This window comes from Lissotriton helveticus, chromosome 5_1 (genome assembly GCF_964261635.1).
Source record: "Lissotriton helveticus chromosome 5_1, aLisHel1.1, whole genome shotgun sequence".
NCBI classification, from domain to species: Eukaryota; Metazoa; Chordata; class Amphibia; order Caudata; family Salamandridae; genus Lissotriton; species Lissotriton helveticus.
In genome coordinates this window covers 1,517,104,564-1,517,123,441 of record NC_136065.1, presented here as the reverse complement: position 1 = coordinate 1,517,123,441, position 18,878 = coordinate 1,517,104,564, and the positions used below count along the sequence as shown (strand labels likewise).

Sequence of the window (18,878 nt, the reverse complement as noted above, 5' to 3'; positions counted from 1 at the left end):
AGACCAGCCTGCCAAAACCAGAACAGCATTACTGACAAGGACTGGAACACTGCTCTCATGACCCACTGACCCGAACACAGTAACAGCCTTCCCAAAGCCATCATGGATCACCATCTGCCTCAACTCCCTGACCCCCTCAAACACAGCAGTACAACAAGATCTTGACCCCAGGTCATTTGGTACACAATGGAGCTCAAACTGATGAAACACCACTGCCACTGCAAACTAATAGAATGCAAATGAAAAATTAGCCAGTACAATGCAGGCAGAAGCACATTCAAATCCTTCATGAGGCGCTACCACCAAATGATCTGGACCACCAAATGTGCTGATCTGGCAGACCGAAGCTATGCCAACACTAACCGAAGCAAAGAAATTTTAGCCATTGAGAAAGATTTCACCTCACCAGTGGCCACCTTCAACTGAATCATAGCCTCGCAGGCTCTCTGCAACAAACTTTCTAAATTTTTCAGCAACAAAATCACCACCATTTAAAGGAACTTAAACCTGGAAAATGTGCTGATCTGGCAGACCGTAGCTATGCCAACACTAACAGAAGCAAAGACATTTTTGCCATTTTGAAAGATTTCACCTCACCAGCAGCCACCTTCAACTCAACCATCTCCTCGCAGGATCTCTGCAACAATCTTTCTCAGATTACCACATGACCTGGCCCCCCCAGAAGAAATGCCGCCTATCTAATACGCCTACTCCAGAGAACTACAACCCAGCAGTGACATGCTTGGAACCATTCTTTATGCTTCCACCTCTTAGGCAACATTCCCAGATGCTCAGAATTATTCAACTGTCTTCCTATTGCTATAGAAAACCTCAGCAGACCCTTAAACACTTGCCAACTATAGTCCGATCTCCCTGCAGCCATTCCCGGCTATGGTCTTAGAGAAAATCATCAACAGATACCTCACCGAATACCTCAATGAGCACCAATACTCAACACCATTCAGTCGGGTTTCAGAATCAACCATAGTATGGAAAGCGCCCTCATTGTCACCATGGATTACATCCCTTTGACTTTTGATGGCAGAGTAATGGCAGCTCTCATCGTCCTGGACCTCTCGTCACCATTTGACATGGTCTCCCACCTAATTGTCATTCAACACCTACACAGCAATGAAATCCAAGAACATGCACGCCAAAGGATCAGCTCCTTCCTGATTGGAAGGACCCAGTCAGCTTGACAACATATAACTCAGAGTTCTGCAAGGATCATCCCTAATCCTGGCCCTCTTCAATGCACACATGATCCCTCTATACAGCATCATTCACTCTCAAAACATCAACATCCTCTCCAATTACACACAACTCATTCTCTCCCTCACAGACAACACATTTCGTAACGAGATCAAGTTCAATGTCTGCATGATTGAATTTGCCCACTGGTTTAAGACCAGCTGTCTGAAGCTGAACACTGACAAGACCAAAATCCTGATCTTTGGGAAGAGTACTTCATCGTCGGACTCTAACTGGTAGCCAACAAGGCAAGGACCCACCCCCACCCAACCACCCAAACCAAGAAAATCAGTATTGTCATCAAGAGCATACTAGATATGACTGCCCAAGTCAATGTAGTCACTGCGTCATGCTTCCATAATCTCAAGTAGCGGAGGAAGGTTTTAAATGCTCCCAATTAGCAACTGGAAAAACATCATGAATGCACTTGTCAAAAGCAAGCTGGACTACGGGAACAGCCTCATTCAAACTCCTCACCCACGCTTTCTAGGCACTACAAAACAATGGCATAGCATACCTCAACAATCAAATCTACTTTCACAAACCTCGATATCTCTGCTAGGCGTGACTCATACTTGTATACATCCCAATCAATATAGAAAACCAGATCCGGTAGTCAAGCATTCTCCTATATTGCTTCTAAGAGGTGGAACGACCTGCCGTTAAACATAAGATCCTCCTTCTCATCTCCTGAATTCCACAAGAAGCTGAATACCTGATATACTCACTCACCAACTATGCCTGTGGTTGCAAATATATTTTGCTGGCACCATACGAATAAATGATTTTCAGCTGTGTCTGCATAATCCCTGAAAGAATGAAGGAGTTCAACACTGGAAAAGGGGCATATTTTCTCTGCAATTTATTACAATAAAATGATTACAACCTGCGTTTTGTGCAAAAGTATTATTGCCTACATTTTGCATACAAAAATAATGAGTTAATCATCTTGTGAAGTGGATATTAAAATAATTTAGACCATGTGACATGTGTACAGAGAATGCTTTTAAAACACAAGGGCAAGATACACAATCCATGAAAGCGAGAATAAACCAAAAAATAATAGCAAGCTAGCTCATCAGAATTCAGTTAACGGTCCACTTATTGTATGGATCCGGCCGTTCTTCAGTTTCGGGCTGAGGAGTTGTTATCTTGTTTTGGCTTTTTACATTTTGGAATGCATAGCAAACGGACTCCAATAGTAGGTGCGTGTCCCTTTCAGCAAAGTTCATTCTCTCCCAGTTTTCATTAATGTTTTGAAACACGCGTGAGCAGATTTTTTTCGCCCTGGTCTCAATGCTCTGAAATTGAAAGAAATCACATATTTGACTTGTTAATGACACTGAGCATAGAGCTCCCGAATGCACCCATGTCAAGCATAAACATTTATTCCAATCGGCTTTAGGATTTCAGGGACCCGTAGTTCTGCATGCATGAGGGAGAAAAGCAAGCTACACGTCCCAAGAAGCAAACGGGAAATCAGGACTGCCAAGCAACTCACGGTGACATCAGGACGAGGTCTCTTGCGATTCGAAAGTTCAATGCACCTCAAATATGGTGACCTCAGATGCGTTCAGAGGGGCCAATGGAGGGTGATGGAGCCCCTTATTTCTGCCACCATTCCTCGAAGGCATTATTATAGCGAATGATTACATGTTAGTAGCGTGGGAAGCTTTCCAATACCATTTTGCACCACATTCCATATTCAGTTTACAGTCATGCACGATGGAAGTCAGAAGAGTTTTGTGGCGCTCAGGTCCAATCCACTTGTAAGCTCCATCTAAATTATCCATATTCCTTAAGGAATACCTTATAGTATTTTCAGCAAGTGATGCATGTTAAAGCATATACGTTTAGCGGCAGCTTTACTCCTATAATTTAATATATTTGCTTTTTCCTCACTCTCACTCCCTTTCCGCTCTACATGGCTCATTCCCCATTTTTTCTCTCTGCACTCTCACAGCCCCCAATCTTTTACCTTTCTTCACTCCACATAGCTCTGCCTCACTCCCTGTCTCCCTCTTCCCCATTCTGCGCCTATCTGGCTACCTTTCCAGAATTGTTTCGCTTTCTGTACACCATCTACCTTTCCAATATCTCCTTTCCCACCAAGCCTCCTGCTTTCTTTCATATGCCCCTCTTGTTCGTTCTTGTTTTTCTCCCTCTTTCTCTCTCCCTCAAATTCCTTCTCTCACTCTATTGTATCTCTTCCTTTCAGCCCCCCCCCCCGCCCATCACCTCCCAACATATTCCACATATGAGGGCAAACATAAACGCCTACATATTTATTTATTTCTTGTTTGGTGTGGTTAGCTACAAAGTGAAAATAGACCAAGGCCATCAGAGTGCTGCACAAATTAATCTTATTAACACACACGTTGGTAAACCCAACCACAAACAGTAAACTGAGACATGCCTGCTTATCAACACAATAGGCATGTTAATAGGACAAATTGGTGTGTGTGGATGAAAAGGTAGGACCAGTAAGACCACAAGTAGGAGGAGCAATGTCATAGGGGCAAGACAATTTCAGTAAATCTGCAACAAGAAAACTCATGTAAGATTCAATAAATCCATGAAGGGCAGTTTGCGATCGAACAGAGGGACGGAAGTTCTGTTAAATGTTACTGAAGTTGAAAGTGACTGGGAAAAGTCAAAGAGGTGAACTAGAGTAAGATACTATAGGAAGAGTAGAGCAAAGGCTGTACCACTAAGACTGCATTGAAAAGGGTGGGACAACAAGGTGGTGTAGTATCAGAAGAGGCAAGTACTGCAGGGGACGACATTCAACATACATTAGAAGATTAAAAAGGCCCAAGAAGAAGGATTCTGGTTGGTGACTGCCAGTAATTTTCAATTTCTCACCCATATAGAAAGGTGTATGCATGGGTAGGACTTGGTGTCTGATGCACATAAGATGCACATAAGCTGTTTCCGTTTTCAGTTGGTACAAACCCTTGCTGGACTTCTTATTGCAAGTGACTGTGCTTCTTCTCATATCCCGTAGTGAAAGCAGTCACCAGAGCAGCATTTCCACATCCCAATGATGAAAAGCTTACATTCAGACGATAGCAGCACCTTGATACCCCTGCATTTAAGGTGCTATATAAATATAGGGCTTTATTTATGAAAAGTGTTGCACCGCTGGGAGAAACCAGAGATTCAACACTTTTCAGTGCGCCCTTATTGCAACCCCCTAGATGCGCCATATTTACTGTACAGCTCCCCATTTTGTAAGGATTTACAGAAACACCAGGAACCTGACGAATCTGTAGGTACAAAAGTAAAACATTGCTGAGGTGTGTCTGAAAACATATGCAACTCCAGCAATGTGTCCTTTCACATCGGGCCTGCCCCATGTGAAAGAGTCTGTGTTCTAGTAGTGGTGCAGTGAAATCCAATAGATTTCACTACGCCACTTTTACGAATTCTTTTTGCGGGGGAACGTCCACCCTGCATACATTATACCTGACGCAGGTATAATTGAGCACAGGGGTTTACAAAGTGATGCATCTGCACTCCATCTTAGTCAGCCTAAACCTGTCACTTTGTAGGGTGTGACAAGATAACCAAAGTTGGTGATTTGCACTACTTGGTGCTACTCTTATGTAAGACTTTGACATTTCATATCTCTAGTTCTAGTGATTGGATTTTCGTCATTCTGGTATTATGTTATTTATTACAGTTTACTTTCTTTCCCTAGATTGGCATGGGCATCTTTAGCTTTTTTCCAATTTACTTCCATTCCACCTGACTATGTACATCTGTGACTCTACCTGCGAGCATGGCATTTGGGCTCAGCAACCTGGAGAGCTACACTGTGGCTGAACTCAGTGGTTTCTGTAGGGAGAGGGGTCTTTCAGCAAAGAAGAGCTCCAAGAAGCTGGAGCTCCAGAATGCCCTCAGACTCTGATCGGAAGCCTGTGGACATTTAATAGGAGCAAGAGTAGGAGATGAAAGGGGGCCCTGTTGGATCTAGGGTGAGCAGCAGCATTTTAGCCTACAGCCTTTCCCCAGAAGAACTTCCAGACAGGAAAGCAGAGAGGTAGTTTTGGCTGCAGGTGGCCAAACTCAAGATGGAGGAGACAGCTACCCAGAGGCCTGCAGAGGAAAGAAAGACTTAAGCAGAGAGAGCCTTGGTAAGGGAAAAGGCAGAGGACAACAGGGCCTTAGTAGAAAAAAAACTTGCCCTGGAAAAAAGGAATATTCTGCTGTCCCACAAAAAGAGTAAACTAGAGCTGGACCTGAAGGCCAAGCAAAGTAGAAGGTCCAGCAACAATGGTGGCAGTGAAACGTTAGTGTCTTATGGGGACAAGAGAGTCCTCATTCCTAGACCTGGTGCCTATCTATGTGGTGGGGGATGACAATGAAAAATGGTTTTCAGCTCATGAGGTAGCCCTAATGATGAATTGGGTCCCAGAAGAGGATTCAGGGGTGAGTCTCTTGAAACACATACCCTCTGTGTGGAGGGATACCTAACGTATACAAGAGATAGAGGACCATGTAAAGTATAACCTCATGAAAACTTTCATGCCACCAAGTTTGGTCGCAAACCAGAATAATAATGCACAAGGTTTAGGGACAGCCACAAGCGGTCAAACCAGCCTTGGGTGGATTTCACTGATTACTCCAGGTAGGCACTGAATGGTTTGGTTAAGGGCAGAAAAGTGAGCGATTAAGAAGGGCTGTGTGATCTGACATTGAGAGAGCATATGTTCAATAGTTGATTTGCAGAACTGAACCAGCACCTGATTGGTAACAAGCTTACTTCACCCCGAGAGCTTGCAAAGAAGGCAGATCTCTGGGTCAGCACCAGAGTGCCCAAAAACACCTATGGGAGGGATCACCACAAGGATGGATATGGTACACACTAGAAGAAAGAGAAGTAAGACAAAGATAAAACATCTGAGTTCACAAACGGCCCCCAAAGAGTTTCTTTGGAAAGCATTCCCAGCCTAATCCTGACAAGAAGAGAGGGTTCCATGGGAAGATGTTTTCAAGCCACTTCACCCCTAAAAGCTTTGAGCTGAAAGGCACTCAAAGGGAGACCCCCAACTGCCTGAAAAGGGTCCCTTACTGGTGGCCGTACCCGGAAATGGCTAGTGTGGTGCTCAGCAAGGTGGTTATCCCAGTCAGTACCAGGTGTACCTGTGCAGTGTTGAAAATAAAAAAGAATTATCGCAGGATCATGTAAATTGGGAGTGAAGTGGTAGTAGCAGTAGCAGCATAGAGGGCAGTGGACTAAAGAGGGGCAAAGTCATGGGGAATGATGTCTGACAGCCAATTTATACATTCTTAAAAACTGCCCCCAAAGAAAATGTCAAGAAGAAGATATGTGAGGGGTATTGCATCTATTGCAGAGAATTTTGCGTAGCCAGCAAGTTAGAGTTTAACAGCAGTAGAGAACTCGGGTCACTTATGCACTTACTGGAGAGATATGTGTTCAGTCTGTTCCCAGGTTTGACGCATAAAACAGCACAGATGGTTAATGTGTGTGGCAGCAGATAATATTATAGTCATAATACTGTCTGACATGATTATTTTAAACCCTTAGTATCACCCTAAAAATATTTTACATTTGGAGTTAATAATAGAAAATCTACACCTAAGGGGTTGATATTTTTGGCAAAACAATATTTGGGAGCTAATATTTATGCCAGATGATAATTGTGTATTCAATAGTTTGCCATGCGACAGCATGATGCGAAGCACAGAATGTAATTTGTCGGTCACAGATTTGATTTTATGTAGACACTGCTTTTACCTGCTTCTGTTGCAAAGATCATTGTGTTACCTGCATGTTAAAAGTTGCAATGCTTTTTATATATCTCAACAAGTTATGAACCCACACTGAGGAGCTGGCTACAAACTGCAAGGGTTAAATTCATATCCTTAAACTTTTTTCTTTATTCTAAGGTTGCTAAAAAGGGTTCCTATGTATAGTAATAAAAGCATATTTGCTATGTAATTGGTTGTAAATACTCATGTTAAACGGAAACATCTGCCATTCTTACAGTGCATACATATATATATATATATCTTACAGATAGAATTTTGAGAACTCAAAAACCTGCTTCCAATATCTCTTAAATACTTGTGAAGTGACAACAAGCTGAGTGTCTTAGTTTGCTCAATGTCACTGACATTAGGATATCAGACTCCAGCTAGCTCTGAGCCAGGATATCAGACTATCAGGACATTAGGATATCAGACTCCAGCTAGCTCTGAGCAAGTGCTGAAATTTGCCTTCTGAACTCAGAAAATACAAAGTGCAGGCACTATTGAATGTGTCCTAGTGTTAGCAAATTACATCAGGACACAGCAGATTTCACTGAAGCTGGTTGGATCCCAAATCTGGTGTAATAATAGCTGCTGGATCCAGAATCCAGCTCACCCTTGCCTCTACATTCCAGCACTGCTTGTCACTTACCATGTCCTGTTGCTCGGTTTGATGTTCATCCTCATTGGAAATCAGCTTTCCTACAGGCAGGAACCAGCTCCCTTTATGTGAAAAATGAAAATAGAGTAAATGATGGCCATGAGGTACTTCTTTACGTATCCGATCAGTGGCTGAGCATAAAGTCTGGGTTTATTTTGTGGGTGACCCGTGGTAGCAGTCCTCTGACGTGGCACTGCCATAGAACCTTTTATCATATTTAATAAGTGCATTCAAAATTAATGTGTCTAAATTAAAACATAAATGATGAGCAATAAAATTGCATTGAGTAGGCCTAGATGCACAAAATGTACAGAGATGCAGGATTTGTATTACTTTAATGTTATGATTATTAGTAGGGGTATCAGGGCGCATTGCTAGAGAAGAGCGTTGCATGTGTGGGTATATACAAGGTCCGAGGAGCTGCTCTGACAAACCGCGGGCACTTTTTAGCTGGATGGTTGGCAAATGATGGCCACTTTTATTTTGCTGCACTGGCCTATTTTTTGTCCCAGTCCAAACCCTGGGTATAGAAAACATGTAAATATTTTAACAGAGTAAGGGGTAGAACTAGTGGGTGACATCAATATGACGCATGTGGCGAGTCACCCCTTGAGTAGCTGAGTTGTAAAATCTTTTTCTATAACCCTGTGGTGAATGGCAAGTGTTTTGTTTGATTTATTTGCACCGATTCATAAAGGCTAATTCTCTCAAAATAAAATACACAATAATTTAATAAATTTTTGCTCAAATAATGCGGCAGAGGTCCACACATCAGCGGCGGCCGATGCAGGTCAGCGCGGTTTGGGGGGAAGGAGGAGTGGGGCGGGGTAGAGGGGAGATGTCAGACGACGGAATAGGGGAAATTAGATAAATGAATACATTGTATTCCATCTTCTGTCGATATCCCCGCCGCGCTGACCTGCACCGACTGCTGCTGCCATATATATTCTGCCTTTGTCATTTGATGTTAAAGTTGGGCTTATTCTATGCCTAAACCATAGGCTAGAAAAACAGACAATTGTGGTGAGCAGATTTAGAGTATTTACTATCCTGTAGATGACTCTAAAAGAAATATTGGGAACTGCCAAGAGTTCTTATTTCTCTTTTGCCTAATTTATGTGGAACTCTAATCCTGCAAACCAGCATTGCCAAAGCCAATAAGTCTGGACTTGGCAAGTTTGTGTATTTATGAACATTTTATTGCAAGCATACACCATCAAAAGGAGGAATAACAAAATATTCAGTCACCTACACTTGGTCACCTTGTCCTTTCAATAAAATCTTTAAATGTAAAACATTTTAACCAATGAAACTATTTTATCACTAGGGTTGTTTTCCAAACAACAAGTCCATCCGTTCTGACACGCATTTCATTATTAATATTTGTGAAGGAGACAAGAAGAAATCACCACCTATCCAGGCTCTTAAATTGCAAGCAGCTACAATGTTAAAAAGCCACATAAACAATTTGTAACTTACATTTTAAAAAAGAGTGCCTGTAAAATTAATATACAGTGTTTAAAGTTAATATAAACAATACATGTAATAAAAAAACACACTTTGAACCAGCTTAGCAAATACAGAAAAAGGAACTATAAAAAAAAAACAAATTTTTGGAGGCGGCGATCAGGGTTGGCTTTCGCCTCATACAGCTTAAGACATTACACAGAGCATATTACGCTAAAACGAGGCTTGATGCGATGGGCGGACTTCCTAATGACAGGTGCCTGGGGCTGCGGGCTAATAGTGTACACCCTGTGGGAGTGCCCGAGACTGGGGGCGAATTGGCGGACAAAACGGGTGCTTCTGAAACAGGTAGTGGGGGTCCGGTTGATCTGTCAACACGGACGACACGTCCGGGTTTCTGGGGTGAACAGACGCTGCAGCGGTACTTCCTTCTGTTATGTAACATTGCATTGATGGTGGCTAGGAGAGATATTGTTCAGGTTAGGGGTAAAGAGAGGCCTCCTAGCTCGACTCGGTGAGCGCTGAATATGAACGGGTGCATGCTAGTGGAGGGAGAGGTTATCAGTCACGGGAACGCACAAAGAAGTTTGATAAAATATGGTGCCCGCCCGTGGCTGGAGTTGAAGAGCATAGGGACCGACCAGTGGGTGCTCCGTGGCTGCACAATTGGATGGAGGAAGGGGGACACACATGACGGGGTTGGGTCTACCTACTGCCCTTTCTGAATGGGACACTTTTGCGACAACAATGCCTTTCCCCGGAGATGCTAAACTGTACTGGTGATGATTTCTATGTCATTTCTTGGATGATGTTATTTGCGGATTAATCTTACTACAGTTATTTACATATCTCAAACTGGAAATTTTCTATAGTGCGTGTTTTTTTCTAGGCTCCAGCATTCTCCAGTACTAAACAAGCTGTGCTATAGAAGAAGCAAGTTTTAGCTGCATGCATATGTTGGAAGTATAGGTAGAACAAATTAAAAGATAAAAAGAAAGTAATACCAGTTTACAGCACACCTTCAGGCATGGGGTTTAAGAAAGTTAAAGGTGAACAAGATTTTTACGTTTTTTAATATTTTACATATTGATGAGCTGCAAGCAAGGCAATTCAGCCCACTCTATTTTGTTTGCTGTAACAGTGATCTTATAGACAATTCAATTGTAGTTTCAATAGCGTAAGAGTAGTCCATGTGTTTTATCAAAATAATTGTTTATTGTTTAGGAAAAACATATATCAACATATGCTTTTGTTGCTGGAGACATACTCACCACGTTTGCAGGTTGGCAAAGTCGACCACTGTGAATCTTTTTTGCAGTGGATCTGGTTTGTACCATTCATGGTGTAACCATCATTGCACTGAAATGTAATGTTGTCTGAAAGTCGGTACCCAAACTCCAGAGCCGGCATTATGATGTTTTTGCAAACAATATCCCCATTTTCGACGTGAGGTACATCGCAAGAAACTAGTAAAATTGAATGGAGAAAAATCAAATGTATTTTACTTCTATGACTTAACAAATATTAATAAAAAGAATAGAATGGGCTTTATTACATTACAAAGGTATAGGTATTGTGCTAGCATGGTCTTAGGTCTATATGTCCTTTGCATTCAGAGACCACGTAATTGGGGGCATAAGCCCTCAGCCTATAAAGGTTATCTACAGCTAATGAAATACTAATTCTCCTTTAAAATGCATGGGCCTGTCAAGATGAGAATTTAATAATGAATTGCCAGTCTTCCAAACATAAAGTTCCATACCTGATAGGTATGAATAAATGGCATGTCAGTATTTTAAAGTTACCCTCTAAAAGAGCCTCGCGTACCAGGGGAAGCTACCATTGGTGCAGCAGGTGCAGTGGCACAGTGTCCCAGAGCCCTGAGGTGCCCCTGAACCCTGAAAAAATCTATTGTTTACTCAGTGCTGTAGCTAGCCCTTTGGCTGCCTGTGGCACTCCATGAGTTTGCAGCCTCGCAGCGGTCGAAGTGAAGACCGGGTGAGGGGGGTGAGGGCAGGCGAGGATGGCGTTTCGTTTGTCGCGCCGGCCAATTGAAGAGCAGGTGGGGGTGAGTGCTCGCCCTGAGAATGCAGGTAAAAGTGGTGGGAGGCCCCCCCACCCCAAAACTCGTGCAGCCTGGGGGGGACCACATTCCCTGCCACCCCTTGCTACGCCACTGGGTTTACTACCCCAACAGCAGTCAGGGGCTATTTTTCTTCTTTGAACCAGGGCTTATGGCATCCTTGCTAAGCTACTCCACACTTGTAGAAATGTATGGCTTAGAAATGCCACTGGTTAAACCAGAGCTTTGTGATACCCACTCACCTAATTTCTTGACCTGAACGCTACCCTGAGTGGTAACCTTTGCCACAGGGAGTCCGAGAGCCGGACAAAGGAGGGATTGATTGGGAGATGAAGGTAGGTGGAGAAAAAAGAGATCAAAAGGCATAACAGTTGAAGGATGTAAAGGAAAAAGAGAAAACATTATACCGAGGGAAAGAGCAGTAGAGAAAAAAAGAAAGGTACTGGAACGAGTGCAGAAAAAACAGATAGTGCAGAAATTAAATACAAGGATGAACATGGATGGACTCCCAGTATAATGTTATAGGAAGAGAGGAAGAGAGCATGAGAAGGACCCTGATATGGATACTGTTACAGGCAATTGAGAGGAGGGAATACAAGAGAAATGCAGCTCTGATTTTGTTTAAAAAGAAAATTTTGGTTTCCATGTTGACTCATCAGAGTCAAGATTGAGTCAATAACAGTATGATCTTAAACATACATTCCGCCTGATGCTGGCATCTAGTTAGTTTTCAGACAGCAAGAAAGAAGTCTATTTTTGAGCAGATCCTATGTATTTTAGAATATCATTGTAACCAAGCACAGAAGGAATACATGACTTGCGATTAATGGCAATAAGTCTCATGGGTTCTGAAACTGAGCAGAATCACACAGATCAACTAACTTCTGCAGAAGAAAAAGTCTTGAATGGTTGCATGTTACCCGTTTCTTGTAAGAGAGCCAGGTGCATGCCAGCTTGGCCCAAATCATTTCTTCAAACGGACAATCGAGAAGGGGAGTTTATTTGGGATGTGACTCTCAATGGAGAAGATACACATACATGTTTTTGCTGTTTCGCCAGTGTAATGTTTAAAAACAATTTGATATTAAAAAGCCATGGCCAAATGTACGAATATCTGGTCACAAAATACTAGTCGCTTATTTCGACCAGCATTTTGTGACCAGTAAACGTATTCAAGAGAACCGCCTTATGTACTAACAGGAAGTTTCTTAAAAATCTGAATCACAGGAGTCACTATCTGATTACTGCCATGAATATTAATGAGGTACGTCACAATGTTCGACTCTCTACAAGTAGAGGCCATCTCAGAGAAAGGGCCAGCAGACCACTGTCTCTGTGATTGCCTTTCAATAAAGTGAACTTTTTTTTAAATGGAACCCCTTTTTCCTTAAAGGAAACAGGACTGGGTTTAAAAAAGAAAAGTTTACTTTACTGTTTAAGAGAAAGCAGTGGTGCCATAGACCACTGTCTACTTTTCATCAATTCTTTTTTAACATTCAAAAAGGACAAGGGACACCAATGGGGTCACTCCCTTATTGAGAATACATTGCACCTCCTTTGAGGTGTAAATAAAATATCAATGTTTTGTGACTGATTTTGCTCACAAAACATTCATACATTCGATACCAATTCTGTATTTGGAAAGAATGCCTACACCATGCCCTTCCTGATACTTCATCAGTATCCATTCGCAATTCAATTTTAGGAATAGGAACTTACAGGTAGATGCATCAAGCATTTTTGCGAGCGCAAACGGTGCGAATCGCAAAATTCGGCCATTTGCGCCCGCAAAAATGGCTTTTGAGATGCATCAAGGGTTCAGGCACTCGCAATTTAAGAATTCACAAATAATTGCGAGTTCTCAAATTGTGATTGCATTTAAGGAATCGCAATTTGCGATTCCTTAAATGCAATGCATGAACCATTCTACGATTGCGAATTCGCAATCTGGGGCTGCTATTTACCGCGAAGTCAAACTACGTGGTAAGTAGCAAAAACTTAGAAATATGCACTTTAGTGCATTTTTCTACGTTGCATATTACGCACACACATGTCCTTGGGACATGTGTGTGCGCAACACCAGTGAACATTGCCATTTCAGGGGTGCAATAGGGTGTCCTTTGGACACCCTGGCACCCTTGAAATTGCTGAACAAACAAAACTGCCAGACAGGTTTTATTTTTTCATTTTTGGTTCCCACTCAGTCAAAATGTACTGGAGGGTTGTCTATTTTATTTTATTTTTTAAATGTTTAGAAAAACATTCAGCACTTTAAAATATGTAATCAGATAGACAGTCAACAAACAGTGAAAAAAATACATAAAAACATCAGATGTGCAATAATGTGCGATAATAAACTGTACAAGTGCTCGAGAAACATATGTGTCAATTAATGCAGGCAACACAAAACAGTACACAATGGTATACCTAACGATACAGTCTCATTAGGAACCAGTCCTTTCTATTAAGTGCAGAGACAAGCGGACCTCAGGTTACAGGGAACTGCCTGCCTGTCTCACTAAGCCAAGGTTCAGAAAACTGATTGAGGGGTTGCACGACTAGGGAACACACAGTGTGGATTTTAGCAGCCCTAGTTGCACCCTTATTATTTATTTTTCCAAGGCTCAGGGTCAACGCGTTTCGAACTAGTTCTATTCTGGGAAATCTTTGAATGCTATTTTTATCATTCTCCTAGCAGGATCTAATAGTTAATAACATCTTGTCATGTTAACCTATGTGGCATGGGATTTGCAATGGTAAAAATTACTTGGGCTATATTTCTGGCACCAGGGATTATAAAAACATATTTTATAACCAATGTTCCCTCTAATTTTTTTCCTGTGTGTGCGGCAGTGTAAGGTCTATGTGCGCTGCAACCAAGGCTGTGTGAGCCAGTAACCAGGCGCGCGTTTGGGTGCAGCGCTAAATATCACTCCAAACTTTTGCTTAAAAAAGTGCATTTCCTCATACAGATCCACGTGAACGTTGTTAAGACATATTTGAAACTGTCCCACACAGCAATTTGAAACCTTAGCAGCTATGTTGCTGCATTTCTTTTCTTAATTGAGCTGGGTTGCGGGGTGATTGTGTGCATTTGTTCAAGTTTTCAAATAAAATTATAATAACATTAATATAATTTTACTTTTCGCAGCTTCAGGGCTGGGTTAGTGTAGGGCCGCATCAGGCTTTTGACTAACACATTTTAATGCTAGTGTCCGCATCGCTGCATTAAAATGCATTAGTCACGTTTTCTAGCGCCCCTCTGACAATACTGCAATTGAGGCACACTGCACATGAGGCAGCCCAGCATGCTAAAATTGTCTAACATATGAGAGCATGCAACTGTGCCATCAAATTTGAAATGCTATGCGTCAGAGAGATAATATTCATGAACAGCGCTGAGCAGGCAGGCCAGAATTTAACAGATCAATTACGTGCCCCAACCAGCCTTCCTGTGAGTCTACTCTGGGGATACCAGCCATCACGAAGGTGATTCATAGAGCGGTTCTTGCCTGCTGTTTTTCCACAACCACACCAGCCTTTTGGTGACCAGAAGCACACACATGCTTCAAAGATTGGACACAGTGGCGGGTGGTAGCTTTGTTTTTCCTTTGTAACACCCCTCAGCTGAGAAGTCACATTACCTGAGCCTCTTGCGCAGGATGTTATAGTTTTACAGCCTGCTCGGCCCATTCCTTCCTAAGCCCCTGCATCAGCCTGGACAGAGATTGTTGACAAAACAGTCAACTTCTCATCCCCTGCCGTGCCCTCTGAACATGTGTACTTTCCTGAACCGGAGGCACAGTATTGGTCTTGTCACTTGTTCCTGGGACTTGATTGTCGACAGAGCGGCACACAAGTTGTTTAAAAAACGATTTTCATTTTCTGTGTTTACTGTCTATGCCTGTGGCTGTTACAGTTAAAAATTTTATTTTTAGCCTGCCTGTAATTGCATATTTTATCACCCGTGTTGTGTTTTAAATGTGTGGTTTCCCTGCCCATGATTGCTTTCATTTAGTGTGTTGAATTGTGGGATTTGCAGTCCAACCTCTGTAGTTTGCCCCTCTCATTCCTTGGTGACAAATCTGTTTTCCCTCCAAATTTCTCCTTTGCTCTGTGCTTAGGCCTGTGTGCTCAAACAGTGCACCCCCAGCCACCATTTTGTGCTCACAAGCCAGTGAGGCCAGCCCCCCTGCCTCCCCCCCCCCCCGCAACAGGGATTTTCTACATCAGAGGGTGCTTCTGTGAACTGCTTAAACTGTATTTACTGGTGCCTGTGCACTTCGTTTTGTGGCCAGCAGGGGGAGTAAAGCTTTATTCAAACAGTATTGTTAGATTTTGAGTTAGTGAAGCCTTTACCTGTTGAAGTCCAAAGTTGTGGATTGAGCCTGTCTGTCTCCTAGGAGATTCTGAACAGGAGCAAGCAGCTGCCCAGACCCCACCCCCAGGCCAGCAGCCCATTGGCTATTCAGCTACCAGGCAGGTCTGAGCCCTCCTCTCACACCTGCCCAGGACCCTGGAGACCTTGCTGGGTGGACCCCAAATCACTCTCCTCCATCTTGTGAGTTGCAGCCCACATGTGCCCCAGATTGCAGTGAGCAGAGTCCAGGAAGTGGTAAGGAGACAGACTAGTGCTGTCTCTTCCCAAGACAAAAAGTTGTTTAAAAAACGATTTTCATTTTCTATGTTTACTGTCTATGCCTGTGGCTGTTACAGTTAAAAATTGTATTTTTAGCCTGCCTGTAATTGCATATTTTATCACCCGTGTTGTGTTTTAAATGTGTGGTTTCCCTGCCCATGATTGCTTTCATTTAGTGTGTTGAATTGTGGGATTTGCAGTCCAACCTCTGTAGTTTGCCCCTCTCATTCCTTGGTGACAAATCTGTTTTCCCTCCAAATTTCTCCTTTGCTCTGTGCTTAGGCCTGTGTGCTCAAACAGTGCACCCCCAGCCACCATTTTGTGCTCACAAGCCAGTGAGGCCAGCTCCCCTGCCCCCCACACCCCCTCCCCCACCCCCCAGCAACAGGGATTTTCTACATCTGAGGGTGCTTCTGTGAGCTGCTTAAACTGTATTTACTGGTGCCTGTGCACTTCGTTTTTTGGCCAGCAGGGGGAGTAAAGCTTTATTCAAACAGTATTGTTAGATGTCGAGTTAGTGAAGCCTTTACCTGTTGAAGTCCAAAGTTGTGGATTGAGCCTGTCTGTCTCCTAGGAGATTCTGAACAGGAGCAAGCAGCTTCCAACTCCCTGGCCAGCAAACCTTGTCTGAGGTTGCTGGGATCTTATATGGTGTGCTAGTGGTTGGCACATGTGTACTCTGATTGGTGGTTGTATCTGGTGTTTCTATTGGGTTAGGGTTAATGTCCTCAATCATTGGTTGGGTATTTGAGGCTTCTGATTGGTTTCTCGGTCTGTAATCCAATCATTGCAGGGTTGGGACTAGGGCAAGGGTTAGGATTTCTCTTGGAAGTAGGGACTAGGGTTTCCTATGTTATTGGTTGTTGGGAGTAGGGTGGGACTAGTGCTAGAGTTAAACCTTTAATTGGAAGTAGCTATTTAGGGCTTCTGGTGTGATTGGTTGTTGGACCAGTTGTGGGACTAAGAGTAGGGTTAGGCTTTCTATTGGAAGTAGGGACTAGGTCTACCTGTACCATTGGCTGCTTGGAATTGTGTTGGGACTAGTGGTAGGGCCAAGGCATTTATTAGATGTTGAGATCAGGGTTTTTTGAACTGATTGGGTCCTTGGACTAGAGCTAAGATTGGCTGTAAGGTCCTGGCCTCCTATTGGTTCTAGATGTTAGGGCTAGTGTTGTGATTGGATAGTGTTAGGGCTAGGGTTCCCATTGGCTGAAGGGGTCACCTGATTACTAGGGCTACAAGAAAGGCCAGGCTTCGGGCGTCTCTGCCCGGGCGTCGAGGCTAAGGGTGGAGAGGACAAGGGTAGTTGCCTGTTTGGGCCTGTTAAGGGTAGAGAGGACAAGGGTAGTTGCCTGTTTGGGCCTGTTAAGGGTGGAGAGGACAAGGGTAGTTGCCTGTTTGGGCCTGTTTGAGACTGGTCGGGACTAGGGCCAGAAATGGTGCCCTCTGACTCCTTCCCTCCAAAACTCCTTTTTACTCATCCATAAGCCTCTTCCTACTGCTAAGACTTATAAAAAATAAAATAATCCTTCACTCTTTTATCCCTCCACTATCCTTTTTCAATCAAAATTAACAGACTAACATGTTCACTTCTCAAATTCCATATTCCATAGTCAACTATACTAATAACTGAATAACATATCTACTACTCAAATTACTTCATATTTATACTATACTAATTTTCAACAGAAATCCTTTATGGGTTCCGGAGTGGCGTGCTACTCGCCAGAAAAGCGCTTCAACACCCATCAGGGGTAACAAGTGCTATATGAATGCTAATCTTTCTTCCCCTTTTATCCATCCGCTATCCTTCTCACTCCAAGTTACAGACTAATATCCACCACTGAAATTACCTCATATTTCACCATATTAATTCACCACTAATCCTTTATAGGCTCCCTGAATAGCATGCGTCAACAAGCGAGCGATAAATAAATACAAACCTTTATCCTACTCTATCCTTCTGCTATAATTCCGAATCCAAATAACTGACTAACCTATCTACCACTTAAAATGTACTTGCATGTTTCACTATACTAATTCAACACTAATCCTCTGTGGGTCCCGGAGTAGTGTGCTACCTGCCGAAAAAGCGCTTCGACGCCTTGTCAGGGGTAGTAAGCGCTATATAAATGCAATTACAATACAATACAATACAAGTGTTTAAGTGCGACCGGCAGAGTTAGGAGCTGGCAAAAGCACTCACTGATATCTGAATAAGTAATGTAAAAGCGTCAAGAGAACCATGTTGTTCCTGCTTACATTTCACATGCTTTAATTAAACTTGCATTCCCTATGAGTGTTTGCTTTTTCCATGATTTTGTAACATTTTTTTTAGGCTGCATATTACTCTCGTCTAATGCGTAAATTGAATTGCGCAGCACCCAGGAGTTTATAGCGGGCCACAATTGGGTTGTAGCTGAAGGCAGCGCAAGTTTCTATCAATGGGGCAGTATGGTGTTCAGTGGAGAGGATGTGGCACTATGGTCAGAGCTGCCGAGTTTGGAACTGGGGAACCAGGTTCAGACTTCATGACCAATCCCCCAGACCACTCTTATGGTTGCAACTAAAAGATCAGTTTGAGGGTCACATTCCCAGAAAGAAAGCGGGCTCACTGTGCCACTGGATCCAAGTTAGCCTGACTGATGAGGGGTAATACCCAGGCCCAGGACGCTTGTTTCTGGTCCAATGAGGACCTTGCTTAGGAGTTCAGGTTAGACTGTTCCCACGAGGGGCAAGGTCAAGATTTATTTGCATATGGCTGGTTCTAAGATGGGTGGCACGGTAAGCAAAAGAATGATGGATTTAACCCAGATCTTTTGACTCAGGGTGAATGTTTGATTTGTTCTGCATTCCTTTCATAATTTTTGTGTCTTTTGTATGGTAAAGTCAGGCTACTGCTGAGTAGCCTAAGTCTGTAAAGAGTGCCCATCTACAAAAGCAACCATTAGTCCTTCATCAGAAGATATCAATGCACCAATGACTAGATCATGATGAAG

The 18,878-nt window shown here is 42.9% G+C and overlaps 1 protein-coding gene across 1 annotated transcript in view; it reads right to left on the bottom strand.

Annotated features, from left to right (window-relative positions):
- Window positions 1–2,090: 2,090 nt before the first annotated feature.
- The window catches only part of LOC144755524 (C4b-binding protein alpha chain-like), a 553,044-nt gene continuing 536,256 nt past the window's right edge, over window positions 2,091–18,878 (bottom strand). Inside the window, exons 15-17 of the mRNA XM_078644533.1 lie at window positions 10,429–10,623; window positions 7,682–7,752; window positions 2,091–2,552 (exon numbers count right to left, since the gene is read on the bottom strand). Coding sequence (XP_078500659.1) covers window positions 2,337–2,552; window positions 7,682–7,752; window positions 10,429–10,623 — 482 coding nt within the window. The 3' untranslated portion in view covers window positions 2,091–2,336. The remainder of the gene's footprint in view (window positions 2,553–7,681; window positions 7,753–10,428; window positions 10,624–18,878) is intronic.